The 15,912-nt window shown below is 34.6% G+C and overlaps 1 protein-coding gene across 1 annotated transcript; it reads left to right on the top strand.

Annotated features, from left to right (window-relative positions):
- Positions 1-1,842: 1,842 nt before the first annotated feature.
- Positions 1,843-7,432, top strand: LOTGIDRAFT_159945 (hypothetical protein; the record flags this gene model as incomplete). Its single annotated transcript, XM_009054634.1, has 4 exons — positions 1,843-1,894; positions 3,446-3,673; positions 5,302-5,516; positions 7,178-7,432. The coding sequence occupies 4 exons, from the start codon at positions 1,843-1,845 to the stop codon at positions 7,430-7,432; spliced, it is 750 nt and encodes a 249-aa protein (XP_009052882.1).
- Positions 7,433-15,912: the final 8,480 nt, after the last annotated feature.

Raw genomic sequence — 15,912 nt, 5'->3', positions numbered from 1 at the left:
TCTGAATATACTGTAGTTTCTTAAGTTTATAGTTGGGTAGGCCGAAAAGGATACTGTTACAGTAATCTAATTTGGATTAAATTATCACCAATGGATGATCTAAAAATATTTGATATCAATTCTTTAAATTTTTTCTGTAATTTTGAGCTTTTAACAGTCTAGAAGAGACCATTCAGTTTGAATACATATCTTATGGGTGGTTTGTTTTCATTGAATTTGTTTCTAAACATGTTTAGTCCTGAACGACCAGCTTCTAATATGAAAAATTACCAGTATAACGTGACAGTATTGCCATAGCTCTGTTAAAAATGTCTGTCGTTCATGAGCGTGATATGTTGCAGAGCACTATCATAACTTCTTTACAGGCCGTTTGGTATCTCCCCTAAAAGTTCAAAAGAAGTGTATGACTGAAGGTTGACTATTTTATACTGGTGATTGTTACTGTACTGCCAAATAGTTCATTTGAAATCATAGCTGCCAGTTGGCGTATATTATCGTGCCTGTCAAGCTATCTTATTATATGATAAATGTATTCCTTGGCAAATGCAAATGGAGCTAAATGTCCACATTCCTGTATCTGATTTGTGCGACACAATACAATGTGCTTTCCAGTCTGTAAATGGATCTATTATGTGTACTACAGTCCTCGGGCTACTGTCCTTTTCGAACGATAGACGCTTTCCTCATGCATGTCCTTCAATCTGCATCACTTACACTAGAAGACCGGATTAGAAAAACAAAAGGTATCGACTAATGTTAAGATAGAATCTTTGGGTTATTGAGCGGGCCTCTTAGATTCTGTTTGTAATACAAAAAAGGCAAATTTATATACATAATGTTACTGCTCAAACGTGAAATTTGACATTATATTAATACAGGATTGCATATGAAACACCTTGCTTTAAGTAGTAGATAGGCGTGCACAAAATGTAGAAAAGTGGCTTTTTTGTGGCATTCTCGTTCATTCATGGCACGGTATTTGCACCATTAGTCAGTGATTAATAAAAAATGATTTGTGTTTAATATTATTTAATTACCCCCACTAAAGTACGAAGAAAAACGAATTCCAAACCCCCTACAGCCATCCAAACAAAAAAAAAGTACCTAGCCAAATTAATCATCAACCTTAGCTCAAATCTCTTTTACCAGTCTTTGTCAAAGGCCTCAAATATATTCCCACCAACTGCCATAATTCAAAATATGACGATATCAAATTCAAATAATGGTAAAGCTTATGATTATTGACAGAATAATGACCTCAGGAGGACATAATGATAAATAGATTGGAATTTCAGAAATTCCCTGAAAAATTAGTTTGAGATCTTTCGACTTACACTACTGAGTGAGATAGCTTTTTGTTTCAGTGTTAGTGATGACTTTAAGTCCACTTCCAGCAGAAGCTTAAATGGTAGACCACTATTTGTTTCAGTCATGATCAAGACTTATAAGTACCACATTTTAGCGTGAAGTTAAAAAAGACCATAGATACCATAATAATAAAACAATAACAATAAATTTATGATATGTAAAATATTTGAAATATGTTCGTAGTTTAATTCCAAAGGGGGGACTTAAAGCTCATATATATTTGAAAAGTCTAGCTTTGTCTAGCTTTGTCTAAAAAATTATTCAAAAAGTTTTTATTTTAAATTTAGTATCTTCATCCTCTGGAATTTGTTATCAACCTAGTAGAACTAAACCAATAAATGAGTCCCATCAGTTAATCAATAATCAAAGTGATATCTTACTGACAAAATCAAAAACCGAGAAAAGTATCAGTCAATTTACACCAGGCAAATTGTAAGACACTGAATATAGTTTCATTACAACTGCAGAGACGTGATGTTATACTGGTGGACGTGGTATCTGTATTATTTATTATTTGATATATGCAGTAAGTCTGATTTTATTTACTATTTTGTCATATTTTCTTGATGGCTATATTGGTCAATCAGCACTGCTATGATATGATAGTTTGAAATGTAAGAAGGTTATGAGCTGAAATCCATAATATGTTATTCAAGTTTAATAATATCAAATAAATATTGATATAAATTTAATAGTGAAAGTGTGCATTTGATTGGGCCAATGGAGACAGGTGACGCCATGCTGTTTGCAATGAGGTAAATTTGCGCCAGGTCAGTGGCAATAGCCTACATTTTTTTTCATAGCCTCTATTTAGCACAATGGCTCGGTTAATTGAAGACAAGAGGCGTTTTCCATATCAGCCCTTTCGTCATCTGCATCACTGACAGGGGTCACAAAAAATACGATATTATTTCGACCTATGCAATAGACCCTCATGAATGCGACAGAGTCATCCACTCAATTTTACATGCATAGAGTATTCCCCATTGACATTTTGTGAATTCTCGTCAAATAAAGTAAATTAATTCAAGCTTGCATAACATGGCATCAAGGTTATCGACTATGTTCGTTCACCAGGTCCTCAACTCTATTGGCATCAAAATCAAGAGATAGCTTTCCAAACAAGGTAACATATTCCGACTGGCAGCTGTCAGAACTGATAATATAGTCCCTATTGACTAGGAATTAATAATACAAATTTTCTCACAATTAATATCTTCATTATGCATTTGTACTTTGAATGTATTAATCAACTCATCAATGCACAAAATCGTTTTAAAGTAATAGCAATATCCAAAATAATCAAATTATCAAAGTCGCACTGGTCACGCATCTTGAATTTTTAGAAATGTTTTATAAGTCAAAACAGAACCTAAAAAAACAAATGATCCTCAAATTCAATCATGAACAATCTCTCAACAACATACACATTTATTTAAATTTACCAACATATTCACAAAGACATATAACTGTAGTCTCAGTGATCTTTGAATATGTCAAGGACAATATAATTAAAACAAAATATTGTCAATTTCAAACTTGACTGAGATATCATCAATATATGTAGACATACCAAGTTTCATCAAAATTGAATTATTGTTGCCTTCTATCATTTTACATATCAAAATTGTCAAGGGCAATTACTTACAAATCCAAATGTTGTCATTAACAATCTTGACCAAGATCTCATTAATATACATTTGCACGCCAGGTTTCATCAAGTTCAGATACAAACCGAGTTTCTGTCGTGATAAAAAACCTAAATAACTTCAAATCCGTTGACCTCATATTAACCATATTGGAAGTTGACTGAGATTTCATCAATATATACATGCATAGCAAGTTTCATCAAGACTGCATAAAAATGAAGCCTCTGTAGTTTTTAGAAAAAATGTGAAAGGGCAGGTCGAGTGACGGCAAAATACGTCCACATATCCGAATTGCGAATAAGACCTGTTCCACGATGAACAATAATTGTAATTAGTTAGATTTTAACTCTTAACTTATTTTTGTTCTACCCTAGGCTTGTACATTTAGCAGAATCAAATCCCCCCTTCCCCGAAATTTAACATTTCAGGTGGCGCATTATGGAATTTAGCACTCAACAAACCAGCTTCTCAAAGTAGTATATACGAGAATTGTGTTGCCTCAAGATCGGTAGATGGAATAGATGGATTAGATCGATATGGGTTAAGTTGTAGCCATACTATTGGTTTTAATGGACATGAATCAAAACCGTGGTGGGAGGTGGATCTACAGCAGGAATATTACATTAAAGGAATTGCCATCTCACATCCAGACTTCCGTAAGAAAACTCTTACTTTCCAATAACTATCTGTTACTTCTGTGTTTTTCTCGGCAAATTATCACTTATATTGTTTGTTTCATTTTTGATTAAATTTGATGCAATTTGTAAAGCAGTGCAGGTGGAAGAATCTTGTTTCGGAATTTACATGTCTTGTATTGTCCTTTAGTGCTATCAACTACCTATATTCCAAATAAATTTGTTTTCCATCATCGCAGGCTTATTCAATATCAATTTTTTTACCTTTTTTTTAATGATTTGACAATTATCCATATGTGTCCTTTGATTATGAATAAGGTCGTTGAGGCGGTTTCCGTTCTTTCAGAAAAAAACATATTTCTCATAGAAATAAGAGAGAACGCTTTGAATAACTAATGGTTAAATCAATGACCTCGATTGCTAGCGAGGTGCGAGCGGGCGAGATGCGGTGTATGATGCAGGATTATTAACTCATGTTTTCAATATTTATCTTTATAATATATTTTTAATATTTTTGTTACCTTGCTAAAAATTTAACGCGTGTCGAAGAAAAATGGTAACATCTCCGTTAAAACATTTTTCGATTTTATTAATTTTTGGTAAGCTTGATGCTTGGTTGATAATGATAAAATTCACCAGGTCTCGTCAAAATCCTCTTCTGGAACTAAAAATGGAACTTGTATTCAAGAACAAGGACATTAAGTCAGATTTAATATTTTTCTGTTTTTCGATAGGATTTATGCATGGTTAATAACTATTTCACCAAATTTCTGTGAAAAAACGTCAAGAAATGTGCCTAGAATGTTCACGAGAAAAGTGTGGAAGGACGGGCAGACAAGGGTGACACAATTAAAAATTTACTCTTGTTCTTTGAAACGTTATATTTTTTATCTCGTAAATGAAGATGAATTATTGAAGGATTTTAATGAAACTATGGTATATCTGTTCATAAAGATACGGAAGAACCGTATCGAGGATTTTTATTTTAGGCTACTGTCCTTGTTCTTTTAAAATCGTTTGTTTCTTGCCTGTAAACACTCTTGGAGAAAGAATTCGTGACGTATTCGGTCAGAAGAAAATACTAATCATCACTTAAAGGACAGTATGAACAATTTTTATCGGAAAAAAAATTGTAGTTTTACAAGAAAACATTTCTAAAATATGCTATGTACTTCATTGTTTACACTGCATTAGTTTTTAAAGGGGTGATTAAAAAACGGAGCATACTCATTCTTTAATGTGCAGTTTGAGCTGGTTTTGGCTCAATATTTTTAGTTGAAACCTTCAGATAGAACAAGAGACATATTTTTGTACAATTTGGCGTTAAAATTCGTACAACAAATTTTTCCAACAACAACCTAAAAACATATCGAAATTGAAACGTTCACGGAGACCATATTATAACAAGTTATGGCCGCTAAATTAGTATGAGACAAATTTCTTCAGATTTTGGTGTGTATTTTCCATACAAACGACAAATTCTAAAGAAAATATCTATCGAAGCCTAAAACTCTAAAAAAGCGTATTTCAACTGTTGATTAATTTATAATGTTGATGGTTTCCGTTCTGCCAAATGTTTTCATTGAAAACACAGCTGTCAGAGGCAGTTTATTACCGTAGCTTTTATCTTTTTATCTTTATCATTGTAGCACAACAAAATCCGCGATTGCTTCACAAATTTTCAATTGAGATTTATGGAAATGGCGAAACTTTAGATAAAGCTGTTCTTTGTTACTATCAGGAGCACCATGCTACACCAGCTACTACAGAAATGTTTACATGTACGGAAGCCATCAATGGTCGTTATGTTAGAATTACAGTGAATGGAAAACCAGGGGAAAAAAAGATGATATATGTGTGTGAGGTATCTGAAATTCGAATTGTAAATAAGTTGAATAAAACAGATGTATTGATCCGAAGGTGCAAGGCTCCACCTGTCCATAGACTAGTCTATAGAGACAAGGCCTTGGTATATTCCCAGACCTTAATTACTGACCAGCAATAAACTGGATATGCAAGCATTCGCCTAAAGCACTGAGCCATCGTTCAAAAGAAAGTTTTCACCGACTTTACTTCCCCAAATAACAAAAAACGAAGGGCTATGGGAGATTTATTATGATGTATTTATAAATATAAATAATTTTCCGGCCTATAACGTCAGCAGTGATTGTGTTCCATAACGTCAGTAGAGTCTATTCAAGTTCCTGTCGGTTACATTCACATTCTCAGCTGACATCAAGGTGATCAAGGGCGTTCATGTCTGGAGAACATGGTGGCCAGGGCAATACCTTGGCGTTATTGTAGTTCAGGTAGTCTGGAACAATTCGGGCGTAGTGGGGCCATGAATTGTCGTGTTGAAGAGTCAATTCTCTTGGCTGATGTTGAAAATAAGGTACCACAACAGTTCTCAACACTCCATCCCTGTATCGCTGAGCATTCAGGTTTCCTCGGATGATAACCGGTCGTGTTGTGATCTGGGCACAAATGCCACCCCATACCATGACCCCTCCATACGGGTGACTTCTCTAATGTAGTTTGGCGCTAATCGCTTCCCCCTTCGACGAAAAAAACTAAGTCTGAACCGACTTTCATCTGTGAAACACTCTCGCCCAGTCACGTTGCTGTCACCGACGTACAGTTCGTGTCTATTGCAGTTTGGGTTGATGGTGTAGACGGGTCAGGGGCATTCCACGGAAAGATCGGTAAACCAGCTGTACGAAACCGTCGAAGGACTGCTCGTCTACCTAGTGCTATTGCCGTCGTCATCACCCATCAGTTTCGTAGACGAATATGCCGGATGTAGCGATCCTCAGCCGGTGTCACTCTTGGTCTTCCCAATCTTTGCCAGTCTGTCCTGTCTGTTGGTAATGGATTATCAATTTGCTGATGATGGTCTGGGAGCAGTTGGATGTTCTTGCTATGTATCTGACGTTGAGTAGCCCCCATATTGGCCTTACCGATCGCTTCGACTCGATGTACTTGTGTAAGTCTAGACATATTCTTGGTGTTTGTTTGCTTACTGAATGTTTGCCTCTCCAACGTCGGTATTTTTACCACAATCATGCACGTGCATTTGGACCAATGTCTCAAACAATTTTAACAATGCAGGATGTTGAATGCTGCGTTCGAAAATCTGCGCTGTGTTTGAGGTCATGTTACATTTGGGTGAATGTTTTCTGCAAGGGTTCAAACCGGTACCAGTTTCTTTTAATTTTAAAGTGAAAACTTTCTTTTGCCCGGTAGTTTAAATGCAATATATTTGACTCCCATATTGTTACTGATTTTAATCGTTATAACTTTGTGCCAAATAAACACTATTTGTTGGTCGACTCCGCAAATGAATCACCTGCGTGACAAGCACAGACGCAGAATGGCATAAATTAGTATTTTATTGGCGACAAATGCCACAATAATTGATTTCACTTTAACAACGTAAACCTTCCGACGTATATTTTGAAAAACCTGCTCATCTGTTTTGAGTTTACTTCACACAAGTAAAGATTTTAAGTTATTATTTCATTTTAGGTGCGAGTGTTTGGCAGCCCTGAGTTTTTATCATACTTTGTCAGGTTGGAAGGTACTGAAGTTGGTGGGTTACCAATTGCTACACAACAAGTTGAAAACCACAGTCAATGTGCTATGAAGTGCTATGTATTACCTAACTGTATTATTTTCAGTGTTCAATCGATGCCAACATATTATCAATGTGAAATTTATTCAACTAATTTCCTTGTTGCTAATTCTACCGGAAACGCGAATACTGTTGTGTTTCTCAAGTGAAAAAGGACAATAAAAGACTCAAACGAACTAAAACGGTTGATCATCTATCTGGACACACCCCGGTAATTTCGAATAGTCATCTTGAATGGAAGTAAAAATAACATTTATTATGAAGTAACACATTAACAAATCAAACACTCACGATCCAAACCGCAAAAGAACCATGTAATTTAAAGGGACAGATGCGCCATCTTTTTCAGTAGTCTCAGATATTTTTTGTGACAGTGTGCACAGCTCACCGTCGAAATATGAGTCTTCAAATTCAGGTGTGTCCAGAATTATTCATGTTGGAATGTTAAAGTGAAGAGTCATCATTTTAAGATAATCTTTGATATATAGAAAAGAAATATATGGAAATAGTGAGTAAAATTCCTAGTTTGAGATATTTGTGAAGTAATTATGCGGTTTTGTTTTTCACATTTCTAGTACTTCTGCGACTAATTACATATTTTCAAGACTAAAATCAACCCATATATATATATATATATATTGTGTATAATTTTAAATTATATAACAAGTTCTGTTTTCTGTGTATATATATATAAATTATATCATATTTATTTTTTTTATAATGTTGAATTGAATCTTTAAGAACTAAGTATATAATTGTATGCTATTGTGTATATTTTATTGTATAATATTGTTCCTGAACCCATTGTATTGTATTACATTATGAGGTTTACCAGTACTTGGAGTGTTCTGTTTAATGATGTGAATTTAGTGCTCTGGTAATTTCTTTGAAATGTTGCATATTATAAACTTAAGAGAATATCAGGTCTTGCGCCATAGCAATTTATCTCATTTCTTGCACAAAATGTGACGAACAATACGTTGGGGAGACAAAAAATTCGTTAAGGGTCCGTTTCAACCATCATAAGTCTGACATCAACTTAAAACAAATTAATAAAACCGTTTCAAAACACTTCAATCAACCCGATCACCAATTAACCTGAAAATTATTCCCATTGAACAGATATACGAACAACCTGGCATTGATACAAAGAAAATTCGACTCATTCGCGAAAATTATTGGATAAACAAATTACAAACCATGCATCCTTTAGGAATGAACATCCAAGTTGATTTCCAAATTATACCTTTTGTTATTCAATACAACAACACAGCTGGTCAAGTTCCCCGAATAATTATCCGTCTTTACAAAGAATTGCAGGAAAAATTTCCAACAGTCTTTACATTGATTTAGTTATCGCCTATACCCGTAATAAAAATCTAAATGATATCTTAGTCCGTGGTAGATTACCCCCCATCCCCTTTCATAGGTTTAGTACATTTCCTTTAATTAATATTTCTTATTTATGATAACTTGCAATTGAAGAGTTTCCTCGCAAAAATATCATACATGTATACTATTTTCACTTAATAAATTATATATATTTTTTATATGAAATACGCATTTTCCTTTTCATTTAATATAGGACAATTCCTCAGTTTCACCAGTGAAAATGTTTATCATGATTTCCATGGTTATTAATGTTCCTGTTGGAACCAGTATTCTTCTATATATAAATTTCAGATTCGGAAGATAATGGATTTGCATTTCAAATATTCTATATCACTCTTTTAAACTAAATTCACAAACATTGCTCTATCAATAGAGGTTACGCCTACATGCCTGTGCCTGTGCTTAACCGCAATATTACTACCTTAAATTCCTAAAACCGTTTAATCATAACCAATTTCAAACTGGACTGAGATCTCATCAATATACATGCAAACCAAGTTTCATCAAGATCAGATAAAATCTGCAGTCTCAATTATGCCCGCAAGCCGAATTTGATGGTTTTTACTAAGTCAAGGGCAATAACTCTGAAACCTTCATCTGATTCGAACTGGACGAGTAATTATTTAAACGAAGTTTCAACAAGATCGATAAAAACTAGCCTCTATCGGACCTACAAGAAATGTGAACGGACGGACTGACGGGGGCGACAGCAATATACTCCATATTTCCATGTGGGCGTATAAAAATGACAAGGCGAACAGGACCAAGAACCCGACCTGATAATTGGATCTTCAACAAGAAATTGTATTAGGTTAACAGACATCTAAAGAACATTGTTCTCATGTCCAAATATCGTGGGTGACCGCTTGAAACCTCGTATATGCCATATAATTGGTCATTTTGACTTTTGGTACCGATCTTGTTAGCGGTTTATATTTTCCAAGAATGAAAACCACGTATAGCGGTGCGGTAAAAAAAATAAAAAGATTTTAAAATACGCGTACAAATAGACTTTTTGCGTTTTTCTCGAAAAGTAATTTCGGGTCATATCGTTATACGAGGTTTCAAGCGGTCACCCACGAAACCCGTTCAGGTTTGAGATTAAAGTTAAATCTTTGAAAATGTTTATTTCCATAAATGTGGACATTATTTGTCTTCATAGTTTCTAAGTGGTGCCCGTTCTACAATAAATAAAAAACACCATTTAATTAAAAGTAGAGTAGCACTATTTTAAGTAAAATCAAAACCTCCATAAAAAGTTCAAGTGTATCGAGCATCATGAACCCATTTCGGCCTATAGACATGTTTTGTTCGGGGAAACAGACCCCGTGCGAATTTAAAGCCAATATGCATATCTGTATAGGGTCAAATACTGTGAACAGGACTGTACCGAGTAGGTTGAGGTACCATCTAGATTGAAAATACTAAATAAACATACGTCCTGACTGACATACAACACTATTCAAATTGAAAATAAAAATCATAAGCGTATGTTTTGCCTATCACATGGTGGTAGCAAAACAAGGGTAAGCAGAAATGGGATCACCAGGCATGTTAAATTATATTACCAGCTCTCCCGTCAGCTACTTCTTTTAAGACTTGGCAGACATGTCGGACATCTTGAGCCATTGGTTCTGTACTAGTAGAGTCACCATATTGTGCACACAATGAGAGCAAAGCAGCTCTTACTGCTGGTGGTGGTGGACCGTTGCCAAGTTCTAGAAAAGAAATGTACAAATATTGGCAAGTAGAGTCGATCAAAACGAATACCATCATAAAGAGATCATGCCACAAGCAAAAACTGGCAGGTATGAATTTACCTCTTGAAGACTTAGTTCGTCTACGAAAATAAATGCCGAATACATGATAAATAAGTGTTCGTAGAGTACAAATGTTTTTTTTTTTTTATATCAGCACCGTTTATATTTTATTTTTTATGCTAAAACGTACGACATACCTCGTTTACCAAACCACCAGGCATCAGAAGTGACGAGTACCGTCATCAAAACTACCAATGTCAAACTAGTATTCATTTTGATAACCTTAAACATGAACAAAGATGTAAATTGAGAAAAGAAAGCTAAGAAATCCAAATATAAGTAATTTAGAAAACATGAAGCAACGTCCGGAACATGGTGCACAAAGGCAGGTGCGACGTATACTTATGAATTTACTGACTACGTTCAGCTCTGAATTAAATTTCTTATTTCCATCCGTCTCATTTCCCCTACTTTGAAACTGATTATCTAGATATTGGCTGGTATCGTGCACGAGGCAGTGTATGCTCACTGTTTCTGTAACAGAAATAAGGTTGATTGATTGATGCATTTTAAATAGATACACTTCCCCTCCCAGAAAATGATCACTTTTCCGACTGAAAATTCCCCCTCTGTAAATTCATATTTACAAGTAACTTTTCCAGTGGTTAACATTTTCAATCAACCTTAGGACAATTTAAGACGGCTAATATTTTGTATTTGATATTTCAAATTAATTCCAGAATGATTACCAAAATTCAATTCAGAAATCTTTTTAGTAATGCTTAAACTTTACTACCTACAAAAATATACTAAAAGCTCAAGTGATCGAACTAAAATTAGAATATAAAAAACCTTTCGTAAAGATAAGACGCCCAATTTAAATGTATCGTTTAGTATAGTTTTAATATTTACCTGTAGATACTTATACCTGGGCACAATTAGAATCAGATTCTCCCACTTCTTGTCCAGTCAGTCACAGCTATGAACATGTTAGTAAAAATCGCTCCTATTTATTCACTTCATGCACGTGCAATAATAACGCAGGCCTCGTCCATTATGTGAGTAGATGATCAGTGAGTTAGACACTTGCTCGCTAACTTGAAGTTCGATGGCTCGATCCAGGCATAGGCCAAGATAATACCTTCGGATTTGCAATCATGTTTTCCTTGTCAGTTTTAGTAGGTTAATCCTGTTGTCTTGGCAAAATTGCTCATCGCATGGCGGTTCCTGTCTTTATTTGTCAAGACAGCAGTCGTCATGCTGCATTCATTTAATTTTCGTGTTCGTTTAATTCTAAGGCGACTGAGAGAGTCCATTATTGTTGTGCTCAATGAACAAAGTTATAATGATAGCTCTGTTTAAAGATAGCTTGCCAGGTATGGTAACATACGCCCACTATCAGCTGTCAGGTAATAATTGTAGCCTTTATCGTATCTACAAGCCAAATATAACGCGTTTTTACTACGTAAAGGGCAATAACTCTGAAACCATTCATCCTATCATTCGAGATCTCATCAGTATATACATGTATACAATTTTTATCGAGATTAGAATATAACTGTAGACTATATCGTGCCTACAAACCAAATTTTACGCGTTTTTACTAAATCAACTGTAACTTATATTGTACATACAAAATATGTAGACGGACGGACAGATAATGGCGACGGCAATATTAGTCCACATTTCCATGTGGGCGCATTAAAACGACTTACAATTCTGGACATTAATAATTAATTTGGATCTTACGGTTGATTTGAAACCCCATTGATACGTTTTTTGTGTAATTGTTCGCGAATATTGATCATTGAGTTGCTATTAAAATACAAATTGGGAACTGTTCTTGGGCAGTGCGCATCCAATTGATACATCGGTGAAGCGTTGCATTTTAAAGTCACAATGGGATGTTGTACCGAAAAGTAAAAACATGTAAACATTCAATAATAAAAAATCTATAAAACGTTCGATAGTGAAAGACGCATGAATTTGATACCATTCGGTATTAAAAGGTGTTAACATTCGGTAGTAAGTACAAATCTCACAACAAATTTATTTAAAGTTTTGAAAATTGCTGTTTTGGGCCGTCTGTAAAAGCGGAAGTATATGTCGGACATCAAAGATCAAAGTATGAATAGACATCCTAGATCATTGTCTTTGACCTTGCAATGGTCAAGGTCATGCATGTTAACCCTTGTGCTAGCACGTCGTTTGAATAACATTGGATAGAACCTGGGGCATTTGGGGACCCCTATTATTTAATGGGAATTTACAACAAAAGAACATGAAATATATTCCCAGGTGTGGCAAATAATACTTTATAAAGACTCCTTGTTAACCAAATCAATTATTCAAGATGCGAAAGTCATGCTGACTTGAAGCCAAACCTACAATCTAGAATATTACATAAATGTTGGGTTGTGATCTAGGGATGAGCAGAGAGCATCTGCTTTGTTTCAAATATTGATCAATTAACTTAACTTGATATGGTTATAACATTTATTGATAATTTGAAAATTATGCATAAAAAACTCAAATTTGACCTCCTGGAGTACTTCAGGACCCCAGAGATGCAATAGATGTTATAGTCAATTTTTAACCAAAATGGCCCCTACATGGTACCAAATAACTTTTGATTTCATTGAACAACTTTAACAATAAATAATATATGAATGTTTTGAAAGTATGTTGTTTGTATTTAGGTGCCGAAATAGGTGTAGAAGGATTGGACCAGGGACCATAAGATAGAGTGTTTTGGTCGTATCACGACATATCCTGTTGGTAAAAAATATCAAGAGTTGTTCACATATTATTAGTGCAGCAAGGCAAAAGTCAACAATTTCAGTTGACTTGTATTTATATTGAACAGGTCTCACCCTGGTAAAATATCATGTACTCTTCATATTGAATATATCCATAAATTTATTTAATAATTTGAATTAATTGGTGTGTATAACAGATTAATCTTAATCTGTGAATTGATGTATTGTGTCAATGTTTATTATTTTTTGATAGTTTCTGTATGGTACAACACAATTCTTACAGGTGTATTGAAACTCAGCCCCACTTTCAACCAATTCCATATATTTCTTGGCTGCCATGGAAACATTTGACTTGGTTTAAACAGTATTTATTTCAAAACAAATTGCACATCATCACTTCAATAAGCTACAAACTATTATTATTTGTCTTTGATAATCACTCAGATAAGCTACTAATTATAATTAATTATCAAAGTTATTGATAAATATTTTTAAACTAGGGACATTTTGATTTGGGGGGGAGGGGGGTGGGAGGGGGGGGGAGGTGTCATGTTGACCAATGATTTTGGTTGAAATCAGAGAGTAATTTTAGGGGCCATGTTGAATATTGTATTTTGGTTCATTTTGACTAATGTTGACTTTTGGGGCCATTCTGACACGGGGACATTTCGGGTTAGTGCCAAATTGACTTTAACCTAAGACAACTAGCTTTAGTGGTAGATTACAATTTAATTCTATTCACAGAAATCCAGTTTTAGCACTGCATTTATCTGGGGTCTAAATGTACCCCAACATACTAGCATGGTGTGTTTCAATTTAAAAGGGTAACATATCCGCTAATTGTGATTGTTGCACAGTAGACTGATCATGAACAAGTTAAAAATTCATTCAGCTACAATGTTTGAAATAACCAAACTGCTATCTTCGATGGCATTTTGGAAATTCGAAAAAAAACGATGCTGGGGTTAAGATATACCCCAAGTTCTAGCACAAGGGTTAAAAGTCAAAATATTAAAATTTTATAAATCTTAAAATCCTTTTTTGAAATAAATGGTCCAGAGAAGCGTATCTTTACCGGGATCTAGCCAAATCAGTATGCCAATTCGATGCAAAGTTTAAAGGTTGATAAACGCATACTTTGAGAGTTTTCAACCATCTACATTCATAACATTATGAGATATTCGTTGTTTGATCTAAGAGACTTGAGTTGATACGACAAAAACCAATTTGTCATATGTTAATTAGGTCACGTGACAGCTATTCAATGTTAAATATCGCGATTTTCAAATGGCTGTAGAACCGACAGTTAACGTCGCATGAAGACATCTTTGGATATATCTTATTATAAGGCAATAACTTTTGTTCCGGTCACAAGGTCACCAAAAGTGAAGGTCGACCGGAAATAACTAAAAAGCAAAATCGAAATTAAAAAAACTGTTCCCACACGATTGCTAGCAATCAATTGCTCATGGCATAGACATTAAAATGATGTAAGTCCGATTAACCTCTGATCCTAAAAAAATAGTTTAAAGAAAATTTGGTCATTTGAGATGATGCGACTCTTCCTCGACGAATTTTATCATTCCAAATCTTTTATTTAAACAATTCTAACACATTGCAAAAATAATTTTTCAAATATCTATAAAATTCCGGAAGTTGAAATTTCAACTTTACAAGCGAACAATATTTTTGAAAACACAATTTTGTCTATCTACTTCTAAATTTGCAGGTCGATTGAAATAAAAAAAAGAAGTCAAAATCTTTAAAATGCTATATCTTAGTCATTTGTTTAAAGTAATGAAAAAACAAAAATTACGGTCAAAATAGATTCAGAATCAGAGCAGTAATTCGAAATACGCAATGAATGGTTAACGTCCTACGTCATTTCCGGTTGGGCGAAAATGCGTCATTTTACATTCACATAAAATGACACACTAGGTGTGACATGGTCATGTGGGTATGTGCGGTTTTTGCTGGGTAGCGTGACCAGAATCAAATTTTAACTTTTGATTGAGTTTCATTTTTCATCCAACAATGCAATTATTAAATATTTATGGTTAAGCTACTGCTAAAATACACCAATAAATACGTATTGTTCTGTTACCTTTGATTAGATTATGCTTGATAGATATTACTGTATGTGAAATGAATCATAAAATTAAGGAAGTAGTATAACCATAATAGTATTTTTATTTTAATAAATATATTTTCTGCTTCAAAGAAAGAGCAAATTTATGAGTGTATTTTCTTTTAGTGAAAAGTACTTACTATGTGAGTTCGTGTTTTTAACTTGTAAACATTAGAAAACATCCACTGCTTCGATCTGCACTCTTCAAATGTAATCTAACACTTGTGGATATTTCAATGTCGAACATTGATATACAGATATACTTCTATTGGGGAGGATATGGTAAACGTGTATGGTTGTATATTTACGTTTTACGTTTTTCTAGTCATCTCCACCTTCGGTGGGGAACCGCGGTGGCTCAGTGCGTTAGACGTTTCCTCGCTAACCTGAAGGTCCAGTGTTCAATCCCGACATAGGTCGAGATTAACCTTCGGATTTTTCAACCCAATTTCCCCGTCAGTGATGCAGGTAGGCTGTGCACGTTAAAGATCCCTCGACAGTTGAAAATCGAAAAAGAGCAGGCTAATGCTACTGTCGTGGCAAAATTTCCCTTATTGCACATTGCATGGCGTTTCCCGTCATTAGCCCAC

The sequence above is a fragment of the Lottia gigantea genome (genome assembly GCF_000327385.1).
Source record: "Lottia gigantea unplaced genomic scaffold LOTGIsca_22, whole genome shotgun sequence".
NCBI lineage: Eukaryota > Metazoa > Mollusca > Gastropoda > Lottiidae > Lottia > Lottia gigantea.
This window is presented reverse-complemented; position numbering and strand designations above follow the sequence as displayed.